The 19,305-nt window shown below is 35.6% G+C and overlaps 2 protein-coding genes across 3 annotated transcripts in view; both read right to left on the bottom strand.

Moving 5' to 3' along the window:
- LOC108267226 (uncharacterized) overlaps positions 1-3,799 on the bottom strand; it is a 128,960-nt gene extending 125,161 nt beyond the window's left edge. The window contains 2 exon segments of the mRNA NM_001329268.1: positions 3,353-3,661; positions 3,757-3,799. Of these exon segments, the coding sequence (NP_001316197.1) occupies positions 3,353-3,661; positions 3,757-3,799 (352 nt within the window).
- A 6,371-nt stretch (positions 3,800-10,170) lies between these two features.
- Positions 10,171-19,034, bottom strand: LOC108267144 (uncharacterized). 2 transcript variants are annotated; one of them, XM_047156358.2, is made up of 6 exons: positions 18,818-19,034; positions 18,417-18,725; positions 13,635-13,682; positions 11,100-11,411; positions 10,891-11,004; positions 10,171-10,559 (listed from the first exon to the last, which is right to left on the bottom strand). In XM_047156358.2, exons 1-6 carry the CDS (start codon positions 18,864-18,866, stop codon positions 10,408-10,410), a joined length of 984 nt encoding a protein of 327 aa, XP_047012314.1. In that variant the 5' UTR covers positions 18,867-19,034; the 3' UTR covers positions 10,171-10,407.
- Between the last annotated feature and the right edge of the window lie 271 nt (positions 19,035-19,305).

Below are 19,305 nucleotides of genomic sequence, written 5' to 3'. Positions count from 1 at the left end.
TGCCATGCCATAGTTAAGAGTGTTTATATCTTAGTTTAGAGAGTGTTCATGCCAGAGTTTAAAGAGTGTTCATGCTGTAGTTAAAAACGTTCATGCCTGAATTAAATGAGGGTTATGCCTGAGTTAGATGAACATTTCATGCGTGAGTTAAACGAATGTCTCAAGTCATAGTCTTGTTCTAAGTTTTGTGCTTCATGCCTCATCCCGTGTTGAGGGATAAGAGTTTCAGTTTCATGTCCTTAGCTTACGTCCGAATAAAGACGTCACTCCTGCACTTACTTCCTGTCTTGAGTCCTGTTTCGTAACAGTAATGTTCTGTAGGACATAAAATTTTGAAAAGTTATCAGTGTTTTAATACATTTATTTTTGAGACTCCTGTAGAGTTTGACAGGTATATATTTACCTTTTCACACTTTCTATCATTCGTGTGAATATCATTTCCTGTTGTGGTTGTGTAACATCAGGGTATTTGTACAGTCTGTGAATATGTGATGACTTTGTGGGAGTCCCAGCTGGCACAGTAATAAACTGCTGCGTGACTTTTCTTTAGGTTTGCAATCTTTAGGTCAAAATTATCAGACTGTGTCCTCACACCAAACTCCTTTGCTTCATTATGGTTAGCATCATGAACAGGTTCCAGGCTTCCACTTTTGACATATAGGATCCTTGTGAGAGCTTCACCTTCTTTCTTTTGGTACCAGTGGACATAATTGCTTGAAGATAATCCGGTCACTTTGCAGCTGATATACACACTTTTGCCCTCTTCTTTAGTCATGGAGAGGTCTTTTTGCTCCAGTGTCAGTCCCAGGACAGCTTCTGGAATCAACATTAAAAACAACCATTCTGTTATTTTGTTTTCAACTTCTTCTCTTTCTTTCACTTTTTCTCTTTTTAAGTTTCATTGCAGTGATATGATACTTACCTGTGACCAAAGAGAAGAGAACAGCATATATGGCTATAAACATTTTGATTAGGTTGTAATATAAAATAAGCTCACGATTCAGCACTCTATACTGCACCTGTTTTTGCATTAATCAAGATTAGAACATGAGTTTTTCTAGTAATTATGTCATTTCCTGGGGTGGGGTTTGGCCACCATGGCAACCAGCATTAACCAAGACTTGTTTTATTAGTTATTTCCTTATTATTGAACAGAAAAATACTACTTTAAAAAAATGCAAGACATTCAGCCACCTACAGTAATTATAAATGTGTATATTTTCTTATGTTTCAAAGTTAAAGTCTGAGTCCAAGTCAAAGAACTGGAGGGACAGTATATATTATAGTATATTACAGGACAGTTTTATATATATATATATATATATATATATATATATATATATATATATATATATATATATATATATATATATATATATATATATATATATAGGACAGTGATAAAAATAAACGTTTTGCTTAGACCTTCAAAGAATACTTTTTAATATTATTTTGAGGTCAAACTGGTCTCTTACATAACCACTTTAATATATAACTTTTAGATTATGCTACTGTTTCATTAGAAGCACATAAAGGTTTATTAAATAAAATTAATGAAAGTAATTAATTAACTAATAGCACATTCCAGTTTTTGGCTCTCTGCAGGAAGTATGTGGGCACCTGACCAATCACATCCATATGTGTTTGTTGAAGAACCATTCCAGATTCGAATCCCCATTCTGCTGTTATAGTAACTGCCATTCTTCTGGGAAAGCTTTGCACTGGGTTTTGGACCATGACAGAGGGGATTTGTGACCATTCAGCCACAATAGAATTAGTTGGACACCCGTGTAGGGTGAGGAGGCCTGACACGCAGTAAGCATTTCATTTAATTCCAAAAGTGATCAGTGGGGTTGAGGTCATGACTCTGTGCATGCCACTCAGTTTCTTCCACACCTACCTTATCAAAACCATAACTTTACAAACATATTGTTAAAAGTACTATACAAATAAAAATTGATTGCTCAGTGAATACAAAATTTTCCATTTTTTTCTTACGCTCAGATTTTCCCACATGCCCCTCAGTAAAAGAGACTGTTTGAACACTAGACTTTGCGAAGTATTTCGTGAGTTTCCGTATACCAAGCGTTTGTTTCTTGGTTCATGTGTTATTGTTTTGATCTTGTTCTTGGCCTTCGTTCTCGATTCCTGTTTTGCTTAGTTTGTGCCTGTTTGCCAATCGCCTGACCCACTGCATGTTTTTTGACCACGCTATTATCTCATAATTTGGATTTTTGCCTGCCTCTCATTAATAAAAACTTTTTTTCTGCACTTGCATCTGTCCTAACCTCCATTACGTTAAATAACGTGACACATATACATAGGGTCTTACCTGTTTAAGGATTCAATAAATAAAGATCATTTATAATTAGGTGACTGTAATGAAGGAGTCAGTGAAATAGTGAGGATCCATGTGCAGAAGGTTTATTACAAATGCAATCCGGGTTCCAAGCCACTTAGTCATTAAACAGTTCCAGGTCATCCAGAATAGGCCGTGATCAACAATATCCAGAGAGTATTACATTTGCAAAGTCACAGGCAAAGGTCAGTACACGGATCAAAATCGGATCAAGGTAAGGATAATCCAAAGTGATAGAAGTCAATAAACAATGCAAGGTCATACACAGAATGGCTGTCAGGAACAAAAGGTTCAGAACAAAAGTAAACCGTTGGCAAGGCTATACATTTAGGCCAAGTGTCAATGTGGTTTAAATGCTATCCAAACTTGCCCTGTTGTGGTGTGGCAGTGAAATGTTCGTAATGGATGTAACAGAGACCATGAATGTATTGTTGAATGAATTTATGAACCAAACATCTCACAAATAATTTCATTCTTGTCATTGTCAGGAATATTATTTCCTTGTACACATTATATTTCAGTGGTGCAAACTCACACACAGTCTGGCTGATGATATGATGCTACAATCCTAGCACCTTGTGGTTAGTTAGGTTATGTACAGTAGGTTATACATGTTTGGTGATACTGGAAAAAGAGAACAATAGTTCTGGTAGGGAGCAATGCTGTTAGAGGGCTGCTTCAGACTGGAATGCACCACTGATCAGCAGCAACTTAATAGAAAGAATTTTACCGCATATGAGAAAAGATAGTTTTGTAGATATATAGAAGTCTTCAAGAAACATTAGTGCACTGAAAATTATTATTCTATTAGTAACTGATCATTTATTGACAAATGACTAAAAAAAAAATTAAAAATAAATAAATAAAATAAAGTAGTGTTAGAATTTTTTTATCAATGTTTAAATAAATTTAGTTTCTGTACAGTTCCTTTTGTGGTTGTGTACCATCGGGGTTTTTGTACCCACTGTGAATATTTACTGTCACTGTGGTAGCCTGTCTCCCAGCTGGCACAGTAATAAACTGCAGAGTGACTTTTCTTCAGGTTTGTTATCTTTAGATCATAATTATCAGCCTGTAGCCTCACATCAAAGTCCTTTGCTTCAGGATGGGTAGTATCATGAACAGGTTTGCTTCCACTACTGACATATAGGATCCTTGTGAGAGCTTCACCATCTTTCTGCTGATACCAGTGGACATAAGTGGTGGTTAATCCGGTCACTTTGCAGCTGATATACACACTTTTGCCCTCCCCTTTAGTCATGGAGAGATCTTTTTGCTCCAGTGTCACTCCCAGGACAGCTTCTGGAATCAACATTAAAAGCAGCGATTCCAGTATTTTGTTTTCTTCTATTTCTTTTTCTATTTTCATTTTATGATTTGAGTGCAGTGATACTTACCTGTGAGCAAAGAGAATAGAACAGCATATATGGCTATAAACATTTTGATATGGTTGTAAAATAAAATTTGCTCTCAGCACCCTTTATTTCACCTGTCTTTGCATTAACTCTAGTATAGAACATGAGTCTTTTCTTTATAAAGTAATGATGTCATTTCCTGGGGTGGGGCCTCCTTGGCAGCCAGCATTAACCCATACTTGGTTCATTAATTATTTTCTTATTATTGAATAAAAACTGTTTACTTTTAAACTACTACATTGGATTGAATTTCCCACTGACCCAAGCCACCAGTAAAACTTTTTTGGTTTTTTGTTTTTTTTTACTTGTATGTTTTATATTTAAAAATTTCTATTAAGAAAATGAGAGAATTTGACAGGATTTGACATATCTGTTTGTCACGATTTCCCCTCAAAGCCAAAGCACTGGAGCACGTAACACACTCTGAAACCCTAAGCGAAGCTAACAGCACGAGCGCACACTTCTTTGTTTTTTAGTGACATTGACTTTACTTTCCACACGTGCATCTGTCATGATTTCTGTCCTGTCTCTGACCCCCTATTGTCATTGGTTATTTCCCTTATGTTTCATCATTAGTCTCAGCCCTTTTGTGTTCACCCTTGATTACGTATGTCATTTAAACCTGTTATGTCGTATTGTTCATGGCGAAGTATTGAGTGTTATCACCGTGCCAAGACTTTGTTCCTTGTTTCTGTGCCATAGTTGGAGCTATGGATGGAGCTCAAATCTTCTCTAATTCCACACTGCTGGGACTACGGCTGCTCCTAACACCATACGGACTTCATATAAATCCATAATGAACTTTTTCACACTATCTGTTGTTACCCAGATGAGGATGGGTTCCCTTCTCAGTCGGGTTCCTCTCAAGGTTTGTTCCTCTTTAAACATCTTAGGGAGTTTTTCCTTCCCACCGTCGCCACTCAGTGGCTTGCTCAGTTGGGATAAATTCACACCTTTAATATCTGTATACCATGTTGATATTTCTGTAAAGCTGCTTTGAGACAATGTCTTTTATAAAAAGCGCTTATACAAATAAAATTGAATTGAATTGAATTGAATTGAATAGTTTTGATCTTGTTCTCGTCCTCATTTTTCAATTTGGTTTTGCCTCGTCTATGCCCGTTTGCCGATGGCCTGACCAATTGCCTGTTTGACCACACCTATGTCTCATGTTTTGAATTTGTCTGCCTTTCTCCTCTAATAAAGCTCTTATGTGTGCTTGCATCCATCCTCAACCTCACATTACATGACACTGTTATAAAAAATAATATACACACATGCACATGAATATTTGGACATTAACAAAGTTATACTTATGTTAGTAGTACAGCACTTTTATATGTGGTTCTTCCATTTTAAAATGACCAAAAGTAATTGTGCCATGTACCGCTGGCATTGATGCTGCCATGTACAATTTTCGGGTAGACCTAAAGGTATTGCTTCTAGCTGACTCTAAAAAAAGAAAAAACATTGTTCACAGAGCAAGATCAGGGCTTTATGCCCACAGTCATATAAGTAGGGTCCAGATCGGACTTCAGATCAGACTCCAACACTGACCAGCATATTACTTGTACAAATAAAATGCTCTTTAGTGCAATTTATTGCATTTAATTAAACTGATCATTTATTCCAGGTGGAAGTAAAATTTAGAAGAATCGTCAGTGTTTGAATGGCAAACAGAAACACGGTGTGCTCTTCCATAATGGGGTTATCCATACACTGGTTATATAGACTGTCAGATTTTTTTTTCAGGTGTGTGTCAATGCATCCTGACCCAAAGCTTTATTTCTGCCCTTTCCATGAATCAAACTGGACACTGAATCAACATGTACTCTTTTGTAGGACATAAAATTGAAAAGTTATCAGTGTTTTAATACATTTCTTTTTGAGACTCCTGTACACAGCAAAATCACCAGTGTTGAATTAACACCCACAGTGTTGAATTCATACCCTACAGTGTGAATATAAGTCCACAGCCTATGTGACCATTGGACTGATATAAACACTCTGGGTGTTAATTCAACACTAGGGATTTTACTGTATAGTGTTTGACAGGTATATATTTACCTTTTCACACTTTGTATCATTCATTTGAATATCATTTCCTGTTGTGGTTGTGTAACATCAGGGTATTTGTACACACTGTGAATATTTAATGACACTGTGGGATTCCCAGCAGGCACAGTAATAAACTGCAGAGTGACTTTTCTTCAGGTTTGCAATCTTTAGGTCATAATTATCATCCTGTTTCCTCACACCAAACTCCTTTGCTTCATTATGGTTAGCATCATGAACAGGTTCCAGGCTTCCACTTTTGATATATAGGATCCTTGCGAGAGCTTCACCTTCTTTCTTTTGGTACCAGTGGACATAATTGCTAGAGGATAATCCGGTCACTTTGCAGCTGATATACACAGTTTTGCCCTCCTCTTTAGTCATGGAGAGATCTTTTTGCTCCAGTGTCAGTCCCAGGACAGCTTCTGGAATCAACATTAAAAACAGCTATTCCATTATTTTGTTTTCAACTTTTTCTCTTTTTCACTTTTTCTCTTTTTAAGTTTTCATTGCAGTGATATGATACTTACCTGTGACCAAAGAGAAGAGAACAGCATATATGGCTATAAACATTTTAATTAGTTTGTAATATAAAATAAGCTCACGATTCAGCACTCTATACTGCACCTGCATTAATCAAGATTAGAACACGAGTTTTTCTAGTAATGATGTCATTTCCTGGGGTGGGGATTGGACACCTTGTCAGTCAGCATTAATCCAGACTTGGTGTATTTGTTATTTTCTTATTACTGGGGGAGGGGGAAACAATAACAGCAATAATGTAAGACATTTTATTATAAGACATCTTATTTGTACTAGTTTTTTAGGAATAGGAGGAAATGAAGGGAATTTGACACTATTTTTTTTAAATCTTGTTACTTTGAGGTCAAACTGATCTTAAAATAATCTTTATAAATTATGTTCCTTTTTCATTACAGTAATACAGCTAAGCACGTGAAGGTTTTTTGTAATAAATTATTATAATATATTACACATTCCAGTTTTGGCACGTCTAGATTCTGGTATTCATCGGGCTTGTACTGGTACATGCAATGTGTTTACTGTGCCACTTGTGGGCAAACAAGATACAGCTAATCCTACAAATATGATGTGTTTCAGTCGTTTAACACAGGGGGCAGTAGTGCTCAGTATTAATAAAAAATCAGAAACTGGTTAAACAACCATCGCAATAACAAGTGAATGCCCACACTGTCCTGATGGACTTTTGTTCTTCATAAGAAACCTAATATTTCTTTCTAGGAATTTGGGTATTAAAACATGGCTCTTTTGCACAAAAGATAAATGTACTCTATCATATTATGCTCGGTATTATTATTATTGTTGCTGTTGTTGCTGCACACCTATAAGGCCCTACAAAACAAGCTAGCTGCCTGACATTAGCTGGCTAATTATAATAAAAGCTCTGGGTGAAGGGGACTGCTTGGCTGTGATCTCACAATGTGTGCAGAACTGCTTGTGCAAGAGGTGACTAAATGCACCACCAAGGCTGTTAGTAATAGACTCAAACTAGCTAAAATACATCATAGAGAACAAAACATCTGATTTCAGAGTGTTTTCCCCTGGATATATAATAATGTAATGCCACAATATATTTGGCTTTTTGTGTTATTTTTATTTTCAAAATACAACTCACACATTCACTAATTATTACATTAAAAGTATTATACATTAAACTCAACAAAGTATCAACATAGTAAATTTTGGCAAGAGAATAGAACTTTGCATCAAGTTAAATGTTCATTAAATGTTAGTCATTAGTAAGTAATTACCAGATGAGAAACCAACAAAACAGTATTTTTAAGAATAGTTCTTCAGTGGAAAAATGCAAACTGCACTAACACTAATCATTATTACAGTTTATGGTTGCCATGTCATTTAATTTTGTTTAAGTGATTGAATGAAATGTTATATTAAGAATAATAAGAAGAAGAAGATTATGAAGAAACATTTCAGTAAGTACAATAATGTAACCTAATGTTATGTATTTTCATTAAGTAGTATGAGGGTTTTTTTAATACTAAAGAACGTGAATATATCCAAAGGTATTATTATTATTTTATTTATTTATTTATTTTGCAATTTGATGTTTAATCAAATACAATCAAACTGTTGAACCACAAATAAGTTTTTGTTAAAATACCTCTATGAGAATCCAGGTGCATCCTCACTGTTAAACAATCATTTAGCAGTAATAAAAGAAACTTTGCACCTTTGAACATTCAGAGTAACAATTTACTCAGATGACACATTTTGACAATGAATATAATAATTAATGTAGGATTTGGCAATAAATATGATGTTGAGAAATGCAAAAATAATTTGACAACACTGGAAGTTTTTTGTTCTGTCAGGTTTATATTAATAAGTACAAAATACATCAGAGTCATGTAGTCAAGATTTGAGTATGTGGCATGTATGTATTAAATATGGGATGAATAAAAGCGGTATGCAAAATGATGATGATGATGATGATGATGATGATAATAATAATAATAATAATAATAATAATAATAATAATAATAAATCCTTGTACACACATTGCACACGTAAATTGGACACACAAAGACATACATGTGCAGTCATGGAATCATAATTTGCAGTGTACTTTTTCATGCTTTAATTATGCTATCTTGTTTAGAGTTTAGATGCCAAAGGTCAGTAGAGTGGTGCAGCATGTACTATTGCTGCCTCACAGCTGCAGAGTGCCCAGTTCAATCCTGAGTTACTGTCTGTGTGTAGACTTCCCGTGTAATCCCGTCACCAGTGTTCCCAAAAAAAGGTTTCGGATACACCGGCTCCCAACCAGGATAACACAGTTCCTGAAAATAAATGAGTGAATTTTGCCAATGTATGGTTAATATATGCTCTTCTACAACCATAATGTTCTCCTGGATTAATGAAGAAGCTGACTGTCTTCTGCTATAGTTGCAGCTCAGTTTAAGTATTTGAAAATTGGCCTCCATTTAGGATTCCATCTCCTTTGATCTTTCTGATGTATACCAAATTTAAAAAATAAAATAAAATAAGATAAATTGTGCCCCCTCCACCAACTAATCATATGATGATCGTCTGAGTTTCTCCCAGCTCCCAAAAGAACACGAACAGATGCAAAATCTGATCTAGAAAATAGCATGAAAGATAATTACCAGCAAATATGCCTGACACAAACCAACATTAACAATTCCAAACTACAGGGTTCAGTGAGGTTTTTGGTCCCCAAATTGTTTATTTGAGAAATTATTTATTTGTCAAATTAAAGTAGTGAAAATAGAAGATTTTATCACCTGCAAAATAGAAGCTTTTATCACCTGCACACATTACAATTTCACAACCTTAATTTTGTATCTCATTGCTTAATTCAGTAGTGTGTGTGACTATTTGTCAGAGATATGACAATCTCAATCAATTCAGATACTACAATTTATCTTGTGCTGTTATGTTAACATTAGTATTACTTGTTTTTCCGAGTGTGCAACTGTACCGCAAAGGATGTGTTTAATTTACCATCATTACGTTCTACAATGTGGTTTTAGCCCCTCTCCAACAGCCAAAATTCTCAGTGCTACCCTTTTTTATTTACAATTTTTAAAAATTCACAAAAAATTTTAAATATGGTATCAATATCATGTTATATTTTCACAATTACAATAGTTTTTATATTTTTTTTATTATATATTGTTATAATTGGCTATATTGTGAATTTTTCTATTCCTGAGATTTTAGTGCATGTCAAGAGAAAGGCAAGCCATGTATGAGGTAGGCCATGTAAGAAAAGTAGTACTGAAAAACCATCTGTAAATCCATCTACACTCTTATGAAAAATAGACCAAATGTACAACCTTTAATGGTTCTTTGATTGTCTATTTGGGGAAACCGTTAAAGGCTGTATATAGATGTTTCCAAACTGGAACCATTTTATTAAAATAAGAAGAAAAAAAACTCTTACAAAGAAGAAATAATGTAGTACAAATAAGGATTCAGAGAATCATACAGACACATCCTGTACAGCTAATAGCTTATCAGCTCAGCAAATTGCGGTGAAGCTGCTGCATGTGTTTTATTTTCAGTAAGCACATTCAGCTACCGTGTATGTAAAATTAAAAAAAAAATTAAAAACCCACCACGACCACACTTTCCTTCCACAGCAGTTTCCATTCTAATCAAAGTAATAAACTTCATAAAAATGCAATAGCAAATGCTCTTTGGCTTTTTGGATTTATGTGTAACGAAATACAGTATATGATATGAATGTAGGGAAATTAATTCATATAGAATTATATTGAAGTGTTGTTGAAAAACAAAAAAAGAAACCATTACATATTAATTTTTTGTAATTTATTGAAGAACATCTTGGTAATGCAAACAGAGTGGAGTAGAAATATTAATCTCCAAACTTAGTAAAGCACAATTATTATTTACTCATCACTTATCCAAATACTTAATATTGTAATTAATCAGAGTAACTGAGACAAACATGTTGCAATGTACATAGGAAAATAATGTGCTAAATGTGTGTTGTCTTGAAAAATCTTGGTGTGGTGTTTCATTCTGGGGTGATCAACGAGTCTTGCTTCCGAGCATCTCCTTGTTTGCAGTGTTTCTTTTGTAAAGTAAGAGCAAGACGGTGCAGAAATACAGTACGCATTTCACCAGCAGTATCACATACGTCACAGTGAACAGATACAGACTGCGTCTGAGCTCAAACACACCTGCACAAGAGACAAATCATTAATGCATGCATTTAAATTTCACTCCAATCATTTTAGCATCATACAATGGAAATAGAAACATATTATTTGATGTTGTATTAATATTGATTTTATTCTTATCCCATCTATATATGCTGTATATGAACCTTTTTTTTCAACTGTTTTCCACTAGCACCCTAAAGAGTTCTTCAATTTGTTATTCTGGCAGCTTTTAGAAAAGACAGAGGTCTAGCTTGGAAAGGAAGAGGACCTAATATCTGAATATATATATATATATATATATATATATATATATATATATATATATATATATATATATATATATATATACCATGTATAGGTGTTTCCTCTTCCTCCTCTTCTTTTTCTTCTTGCTCCTTTTCTTTTGGTGTTGGGCAGGGTTTAACAGGGACAGGATCAGGATCAGCATCAGGTTTCTCTTCATCTAAAGAGTACCAACATTATAGAAGCATTTATATACAAATAAACTGGACTAATCTGATAACAATAGCATTTAATGAAATAAGAGCAGGGCATTGCCTTGTGGTGTGTTGACGTTCTGTTTATTGCTGACCCCGTGTTGAACAGAGCAGATGAATGTATTGGTCTTCACTTTCTGTTCGTCTACAATGAGCATGCTGGTTATTTTGACCTCCTGATCCTCATCTCTCTGCTCCAGCTGCTCATCATCTTTCAGCTCTACAGTTTCTCCCCCCTGACCTTTTGCTTGCCATGTGAATTTCACGAGGTCCGGGAACATGCCTCTCGCCTGGCACAGCAACACACGCTTTCCATTTGATTGTGGCCTGGACACTTGGTACACGGACACTTTGGGAACCTTTGTGTTACCATCTGTTAGTGTATAGAACACAGAATATAATTACTGAACAATCATTACATGATAAACGCATGTATATAACAACATGTATTCTTCGATCTGGAGCCTATCCTTGCAACAGTGGTCAGAAGGAAGGAGAATTCACCCCAGACTGTATGCCAGTCCCATGCAGGGCACCATTCACACAGACATATCTCATTCACAACTAGGGGTAACACAACTAGGGGTAACAGAAACACTCATTCACAACTAGGGGTAATACAGCTTAGGCAATCCACACTGCATGTACAGTACTGTGCAAAAGTCTTAGGTACCCTTTTTTTTGTATATTACTTTTATATATTTCTATTTTTATTTCTTTATGACATTATCAAGTCAGTCCAAAAATATTTTAGATTTCCAAACATTAGATTTACAGCACAAAATTAAATGTTACCGAAAATGTTTTTGTATGTCAGTAAAGAAAGAGGCAAGAGAAAAGAGGAAAGATTACGTAAGAGACCACTTTTCAGGCAAAAAAAAAAACATGGAAAAAAATTAAGGCTGCTGGGTTTTGATGCAAAAATAAGAAGCAAGTTCTAAGGTCAAAGTCTCCAGAAGAACCGTGGCTGGTTCTGCAAGATGCTCAACAACACTTACCAGCGAATTCACTTAAAAAAACTGCACAAATTATACCCAAGACTACTATATATAGTTTTTAAGCAAGGGGTCGTCACACCAAATATTGACTTTGTTTCATGTGTTACTGTTTACTATTCTTTATAGTATTTTATAGTAAATGTAGAAACATTTTATTTCGTTATATGAGCCCTATTTTTGTTGCTATACTAACTTTGCACTTAGGAATGCATTGCTGTTCTATGTTTTTATCTTACTTATCTTTTTATCTCAATTGTATTTCTCTTAATGCATTTTAAGCTTTTTATTTCATTTTATGTATTTAAATTTTCAATGATGTACACCCACACCACCTACATTCCATTAATACATCTTCTATTCATCCATCTTCAGTAACCACTTATCCTGTATTATCCTATATTTATAAGTATTTATCATATGTGGACAGTTTCAGTACAACTACCTCAGCTTAATGTTGCACAGAATTATACTGCATAAACAACTGCACACATTCGCACTTTATCCCAGTTATAGTCAGACTGTTGCTGCCACCCATCTTTAGAGCCATACGTTATTTTATTTTTTTTCTAACTGTATACAAGTAAATCTGGTTTATGTAAATTCTATTTTATGTTATGGACAGTCATAAAAAGCATTTCACTACACGTCGTACTGTGTGTGTTTGTGTGTGTGACAAATAAAATTTTAATTTGACTTAAATACTGCATATTTCCAATATATTTGCAATTTATTTTTAAATGAATTAGGGATGTTTAAAATGCTTTTCATTTTATTTGTAATGTAAATAACATTGCCTTGTGTATGAAATGTGCTATTTAAAATTAACCTGCTTTGTCTTGACTTGTTTTGAACTCCGCTCTTACAGATTTGGGGTTTTTTTATTACCGATATCCTCAAACCCTGACACAGTGAACTAGTATTAGGATATGCTTTTGATTAAAACTGTAAAGAACTTCTGAAAGTCACTGCTAATAAATACTGTAAATGTAAATGCAAAACCAGATACAATATTTCAGTATTTCTTCTCATGGATGTGCAAAATATTTTAGTTTGAGGTTTATAATGTGAGTTATACCACGAGTTACTGTGGGTTTGTTGTTTTGTTTTGTTTGTTTTGTCTTGGATTTTTTTTCTTTTTTACATTTAAAACTGCTCATTTAGATTATTGTGTTAAAGGGTTTACTTGCTTTTACCATTGTATGAATTTGTTAGCTTTCTACTACAATGCTATTGGGAAACAACAATAATAATGCAATTAAATAACCATTAACATTTTTAAGATTATAAGATTTTCCTTATATCGGTTTATTTGATCAATTGTTGACACTGAGTATGAACTTTCTAAAAGCAAAATAAGAAATTTGGAAAAAATCTCTTAGTTTTACTTTTAAATGGATTATTAAAACCGTGGTCAGTATGTAGATAGGATGTCATACAGAATATTGTTTTGAATGTTCAGTCATTATTTAGCTTGTACAAATATAAATATTTCATAGTAACAGCCCAAGTCATGCTTAGTAATATAGCTTTTAAAATCAGCTAATATTGCATGTCAAATATCATATTATATAGCAAAACCATTCAGATTTCATTCTTACCTGTAACATACAGTCTGATGCCGGAGCTGAAGACTTTCTCATTCCCACAATGTGACAGGCAAGAACAAAAAGTATCAAGTGGTGAGCATATTTTCAAAGATGTGTGAGTAGCTTAACTTGTCCCATCATGTACCTTTATCATATTTACCTGGAACTGTAAATCAAAACAAAACAAATGTGAATTTCTGAAGGAACTTTTAGATGCCTTGCCCTAATCTGTCTTTTGTTTTATTGTCAGAAGGCTGAGAGTAAATAAACCTAACCACTTCATCTGTAAGTCTGTCTTTCTTCAAACATTTGATGGCGCCATACTCTGAAATGATGCCTTAATTTGTCAAATCTATATTAATTATGAGTACATTACAAACAATGAGAGACTCATAAACACCAATATTATTTGAGGCTATTTTTTAACCCTTTGCTTTGTTTGCCATCCAGTAGTAAATATGTTGTAGTATCCATATGATGGCCAGCCTCATGTCTGCTGGTTTTAATTGATGAGACATAACTGGCTCCAAATGAAGCTTCCTGGACCTTCCTGGAGTCTCAATAATTGTAAGACTTCACAATTCAATGCATTTGTTGCACACTTTAGATGTTGTACAACCATGTAGCAGCACACTAACTTAGCTTCCATAGTGTTTATATTGCACCTACTGGTCAAATATGGTAACTACAACAAGCACTAATAAAGGCCTACTGGGGCAGAAATTACACTGCCACGTGCATGGCCTGAATATATTCAGTGGAGGAGTGTACAGGACAGGTAATGGAAGGGTTGCCAAGTTCATGATTTTTATGCCATTTGGGATAGTTTAAAAATACTATGCAATCCACCAAGATTTTGTTTATTAGAAAATAAACAGAAATGGAATGTGATAGATTTCCACCCAAAAAAAAAAAAAAAAGGCAAAGTCTAAGTGCGGATAGTGTGTCTATGATCTAAGAAACATTTATATTGCAAGACTGGGAAAGGGAAAAGGGGATTGATGGACTTTCCAATCTAGTTTCAGGTCTTTTCTGTTGTTTGTGAGATTGTGAGATTGATTTTGGATGGAAATTTTGCGGAAACCTGGTTAATGATATTAGCCATTTTGTGTTTGTCTCGCACACTGTAACAGTGGGAAACTCACCTGCTATATTGAACACAAATTTATGTCTAGAACTGCTCAAAACAAACTGTTGTATGCTGATTGACTATGTTGTTGACTCTCACCTGCCTATTATGGGATTATCCAATATTAAACATCCCAAAATAGTAGTTTATAGTAGTGTGCGAATTATACGTTGACTTTCTGGGGGGTCAGGTTTTTTTAGTTTTCCCAGATTAACTAGTTAACAGACGCATGCTTCAGTGAACCACTGTGTTTTATTCTTGAAACAGCACATGAACACACACAACAATGCTATAATTCATACAATGCTGTTCAGCTTTATGTGACTAATAGTGCAATGAATGCCTTAAAAAAGTAGTATGTACTTTCTGAACTAGTCCACAACTTACTTGTCCCAAAACCTCTGGAAGAGAATGGCACCCACTCCCATTTCAGAAGCATCTACCTCCACTACGAAGGGCTTGGAAGGGTCTGAATGCTTTAGGATGGAAGCTGTGGTAAATGCTGTTTTTTACTGAGTCAGAGCTTGGTTTTGAGAAAGCCTAGGAACCGCTGTAGGACTTTGAATGTATGAGGCATGGGCCAATCATGACTGGGGCTACAATGACAGTGGCCACTTTAGACTGGTCCATATACACTCTATTGGGGCTGATAACTTAGCCCAGGAAAGATATGGTGTGTTGATGGAATTCACACTTATCCCGTTTCATGTATTTTTTGCATGGATTTTGCAAGAGGTGCTGTAGGAGTTAATGAACATGGTTCACATGGGACTCCAGAGAGGATGAATAGACCAAATATCATACATGTAGGCAATCACAAATTTACCCTGCATGTCCCTTTGGACATCATTATTTAGGCGCTGGAACACTGAGGAGGTGCTAGAGAACCCATATGGCATCATGCAGTACTCATAGTGGCCAGAGGTGGCTCTAATGGTGGTCTTCCATTCGTCCCCATCACGAATGTGCACCAGATTATAAGTACTGCAGAGGTCCAACTTTGTGAAGAATTGGGACAAACAGAGTTGTTCCAGGGATGCTGGGACTAGAGGCAAGGGGTCAAGGAGTAATGGTACTTCACGGTGCACTGGTTTAGACCTCTGTAGTCAATACAAGGTCTGAGTCCTCTCCTTTTTCTCCACAAAAAAAGAAACCAGCAGACACGGGAGAAGTGGACAGTTTCCTACTGGAGCACTTCTTGTATGTACTCCTCCATGGCTCTTTGCTCAGTAAAGGATAGAAGGTAAACTCGACTGCGAGGGGGATGGTCCCAGGAAGCAGCACAAGTCATAGGAGTGATGGGGAGGTAGCCCGCTGGCCTTAGTTTTGCTGAATACACTATGCACAAACCATTTAGAAAAGAAGAACAAAAAGAATATGTTTAAAAGCACCACAGTTTTTATATGATACACCATCTCAGTATGTCAAAATTATATTGAAGTGATTCCTACCCATTTCACAGCTCAAACTCAAACTTAAAAAAAAAATTCATCTGTGAAAAACAGTCACAAATGGAAATAAAAGGATAATGTATGAAAAAAATTATATACAGTGGCAAGAAAAAGTATGTGAACCTTTTGGAATTTCATGGTTTTCTGAATAAATTTGTCATAAAATGTGATCTGATCTTCATCTAAGTCAAGGGTATTGACAAATATAATGTGTGTAAAATAATAACACAAAAAAAATCTGATCTTTCATGTCTTTATTGAGAACAACCAAAAAAACCTCATAATACTTGCGGAAAAAGTATGTGAACCCTTGAGTTAATGAACTCAAAAAAGCTAATTGGAGTCAGGTTTTAGCAAACCTGGAGTCTCGTTAAGAAAATGAGTTTGGAGGTGTGGACTACAGCTACTTTGACTGATAAAAACCCGTCAAACTTTTGGAGTTTGCTCTGCACAAGAAGGACACGCTTATGTGAGCCATGCCTCGCCAAAAAGAGCTTTCCGAAGAGCTATGATCAAGAATTGTTGATTTATATAAAGCTACATAAAGGGTTACAAAGTGATTTCAAAGACTTTAAAATTCAGCAGTCTACAGTTTGGCAAACATTCTACAAATGGAGACACTTTGGCACTGTTGCTACTCTACCAAGAATAAGGGCAACCAGTCAAAATGACACCAAGACCACAACGAAGACTCATCAATGAGGTAAAGAAACAACCCCAAATGACAGCCGAAGATTTGAAGGCATCATTGGAACTGGCTAACATCTCTGTTCATGAGTCCACAAACGTAAAACATTGAACAAGCAGGGTATCTACGGCAGGACACCACGAAGGAAGCCACTGCTTACTAAAAAGAACATTGCTGCACGCCTGAAGTTTGCAAAAGAGCACATTGACACTCCACAGCGGTATTGGCAAAATGTTTTGTGGACTGATGAAACTAAGATTGATCTATTTGGAAAAACCACACAGCACTATATCTGGCATAGAAAGAGCACGGCTTCTCATCATGAAAACATCGTCCCAGTTGTAAAGTATGGTGACGAAAACATCATGATTTGGGCCTGCTTTGCTGCATCAGGGCGTGGCCAGCTTGCAAACATTGAGGGGAATATGAATTCCCAAGTATATCAGACAATTCTTCAGGATAATGTGAGAATATCTGTATGTCAGCTGAAACTGTGTAGAAGTTAGGTGATGTGACAGGACAACGACCCAAAACACCGGAGCAAGTCCACAACAGAATGGCTTCAAAAAACAAAATCCACCTTTTGGAGTGGCCGAGTCAGAGCCCAGACCTCAGCCCAATAGAGATGCTATGGAATGACTTGAAGAGAGCCATACACATGAGACGTCCAAAGAATATCACCGAGCTAAAGCAGTTCTGCCAGGAAGAATGGGCTAAAATTCCTCCTGAACGATGTGCAGGTCTGATGCTCAGCTACAGTAGGCACCTGGTTGAGGTTATTGCTGCCAAGGCGGGTCACCCAGTTATTAATTCTAAGGGTTCACTTTCTTTTTCCACTGCCATTTTGAATGTTGAAAGAGTGAGGGATCAGAATTTATTTTGTGTTATTATTTTAGACACATTATATTTGTCAATACCCTTGACTTAGATGAAAATCAGATCACATTTTATGACAAATTTATTCAGAAAACCATGAAATTCCAAAAGGTTCACATACTTTTTCTTGCCACTGTATAATATTTTATAAATATATAAATATTATGTTGAAATAAAGGTCTCAAAATCACATGAAAAATGTAAACTTGTGTAAAAAAAACAAAAAAGAAAACATGGGAAAGTAAATTAATGGTATGTAAAATCGTATGTGAAAAATAAATCGTGAAAAAAAGAATAAAATAACGTGAAAATAAAAAAAAGTGTATAAAAAGACATTCAAAATAAATTAATAATTATTAAAAGAATAAAATAAAATAATTCAATTTGTAAAAAAAAAAAATGGCGTGTGAATAAAATGTGGAAAAATAAAAACACATGCACGTCATGTGAAAATGTTTAAAAGTCAATGTTGGAAAACCTCATGTAAATTTCATCTGATTATTATTTCATTTGTGAATCGCATTATTATTCTTTTACTTGTGAATCATGTGATTATTATTTTGCTTGTCAAGCTCGTGCTATTTTTCTGTAAAGGAAGGAAGCTGTGGGGTTTTGCACCGCTGTAAGCGGATAATGTGTAACCGTGTCCCCGCGCCACAGCGCGCAATAGTAAGTGGCCGCGTCGTCGTCGTTTACTTTTGTGATGGTCAGAGTGAAGATATTTCCCTTTCTACCACCGTTACATCTGCTTAAACATTCATTCTCGCTGGTGCCTGTTGAAGCTCCAGCTGCAAAGTACAAAATGCGTTGCAAGGCCTTTCCAGGTTTGGCTCTGTACCAGTGAAGAGCAGTGGAGGAGAGGGTCACTGAAGAGTCCACAGTGCAGCTCATCCGCTTACTCCTGTCACGGTTAATGATTTCCCACGGTCCCGGGTGCGAAAACTGCGCACTGATGCAACCTAAGCAGCAGAAACAGTCGCTAAAATTCCTAAGATCATAGAAGGACCTAAATTAAATGAGTAAAGTTTGTCAGCACATTTAAATGTCTCACCGATTAGAACCAGCAGAAAGCATGCAGCTGTCATGTTGGACATGGTCATACTTGGACAACAGGCCTCACGTCTTTGCAGGGGTTTGTTTGTGAGAATGGCTCTAAGGATTCAAATACAATACTACAACGTGCAGCCCTCATATGTTGCAGTGGGTGGGGATTAAAGGCTTAAGGAAGTTTTGTGCACAAAGCAAACAACATTTCATCATCACTGACAAAAATGAGACGAACTCGAACTAGATGTAATTGTTTTGGGGGGGGTTTTTGGTGTGTGTGTGTGTGTGTGTGTGTGTATGTGGTTTAGCCTATCTGATAGATCTCCATATTCTAACTTCTATAGTTAGTGTTCTGTTTTGCAAAACCAACTTACAGTTGTCAAAAATGCAAATATATATACAATTATTTATTTCTTTAAAAAGCAGCCATTTTGTGTAAAAGAAATTAACGTTGTGATTGCAATGGGGTTCACAGGTATAGACTCCTACCAA

This window comes from Ictalurus punctatus, chromosome 7 (assembly GCF_001660625.3).
Source record: "Ictalurus punctatus breed USDA103 chromosome 7, Coco_2.0, whole genome shotgun sequence".
In the NCBI taxonomy this organism is placed as follows: Eukaryota; Metazoa; Chordata; class Actinopteri; order Siluriformes; family Ictaluridae; genus Ictalurus; species Ictalurus punctatus.
Note: the sequence above shows the minus strand (reverse complement) of the source record. Positions and strands in the feature narration are given on the sequence as shown.

Coding starts and splice junctions, on each gene's coding strand:
- LOC108267144 (XM_047156358.2), bottom strand. CDS start 18,866: ATGACCATGTCCAACATGACAGCTGCATGCTTTCTGCTGGTTCTAATC. Junction 18,726..18,817: donor CTTTCTGCTGGTTCTAATCG/GTGAGACATTTA, acceptor TCTGCTGCTTAG/GTTGCATCAGTGCGCAGTTT. Junction 11,005..11,099: donor GAACGTCAACACACCACAAG/GCAATGCCCTGC, acceptor GGTACTCTTTAG/ATGAAGAGAAACCTGATGCT.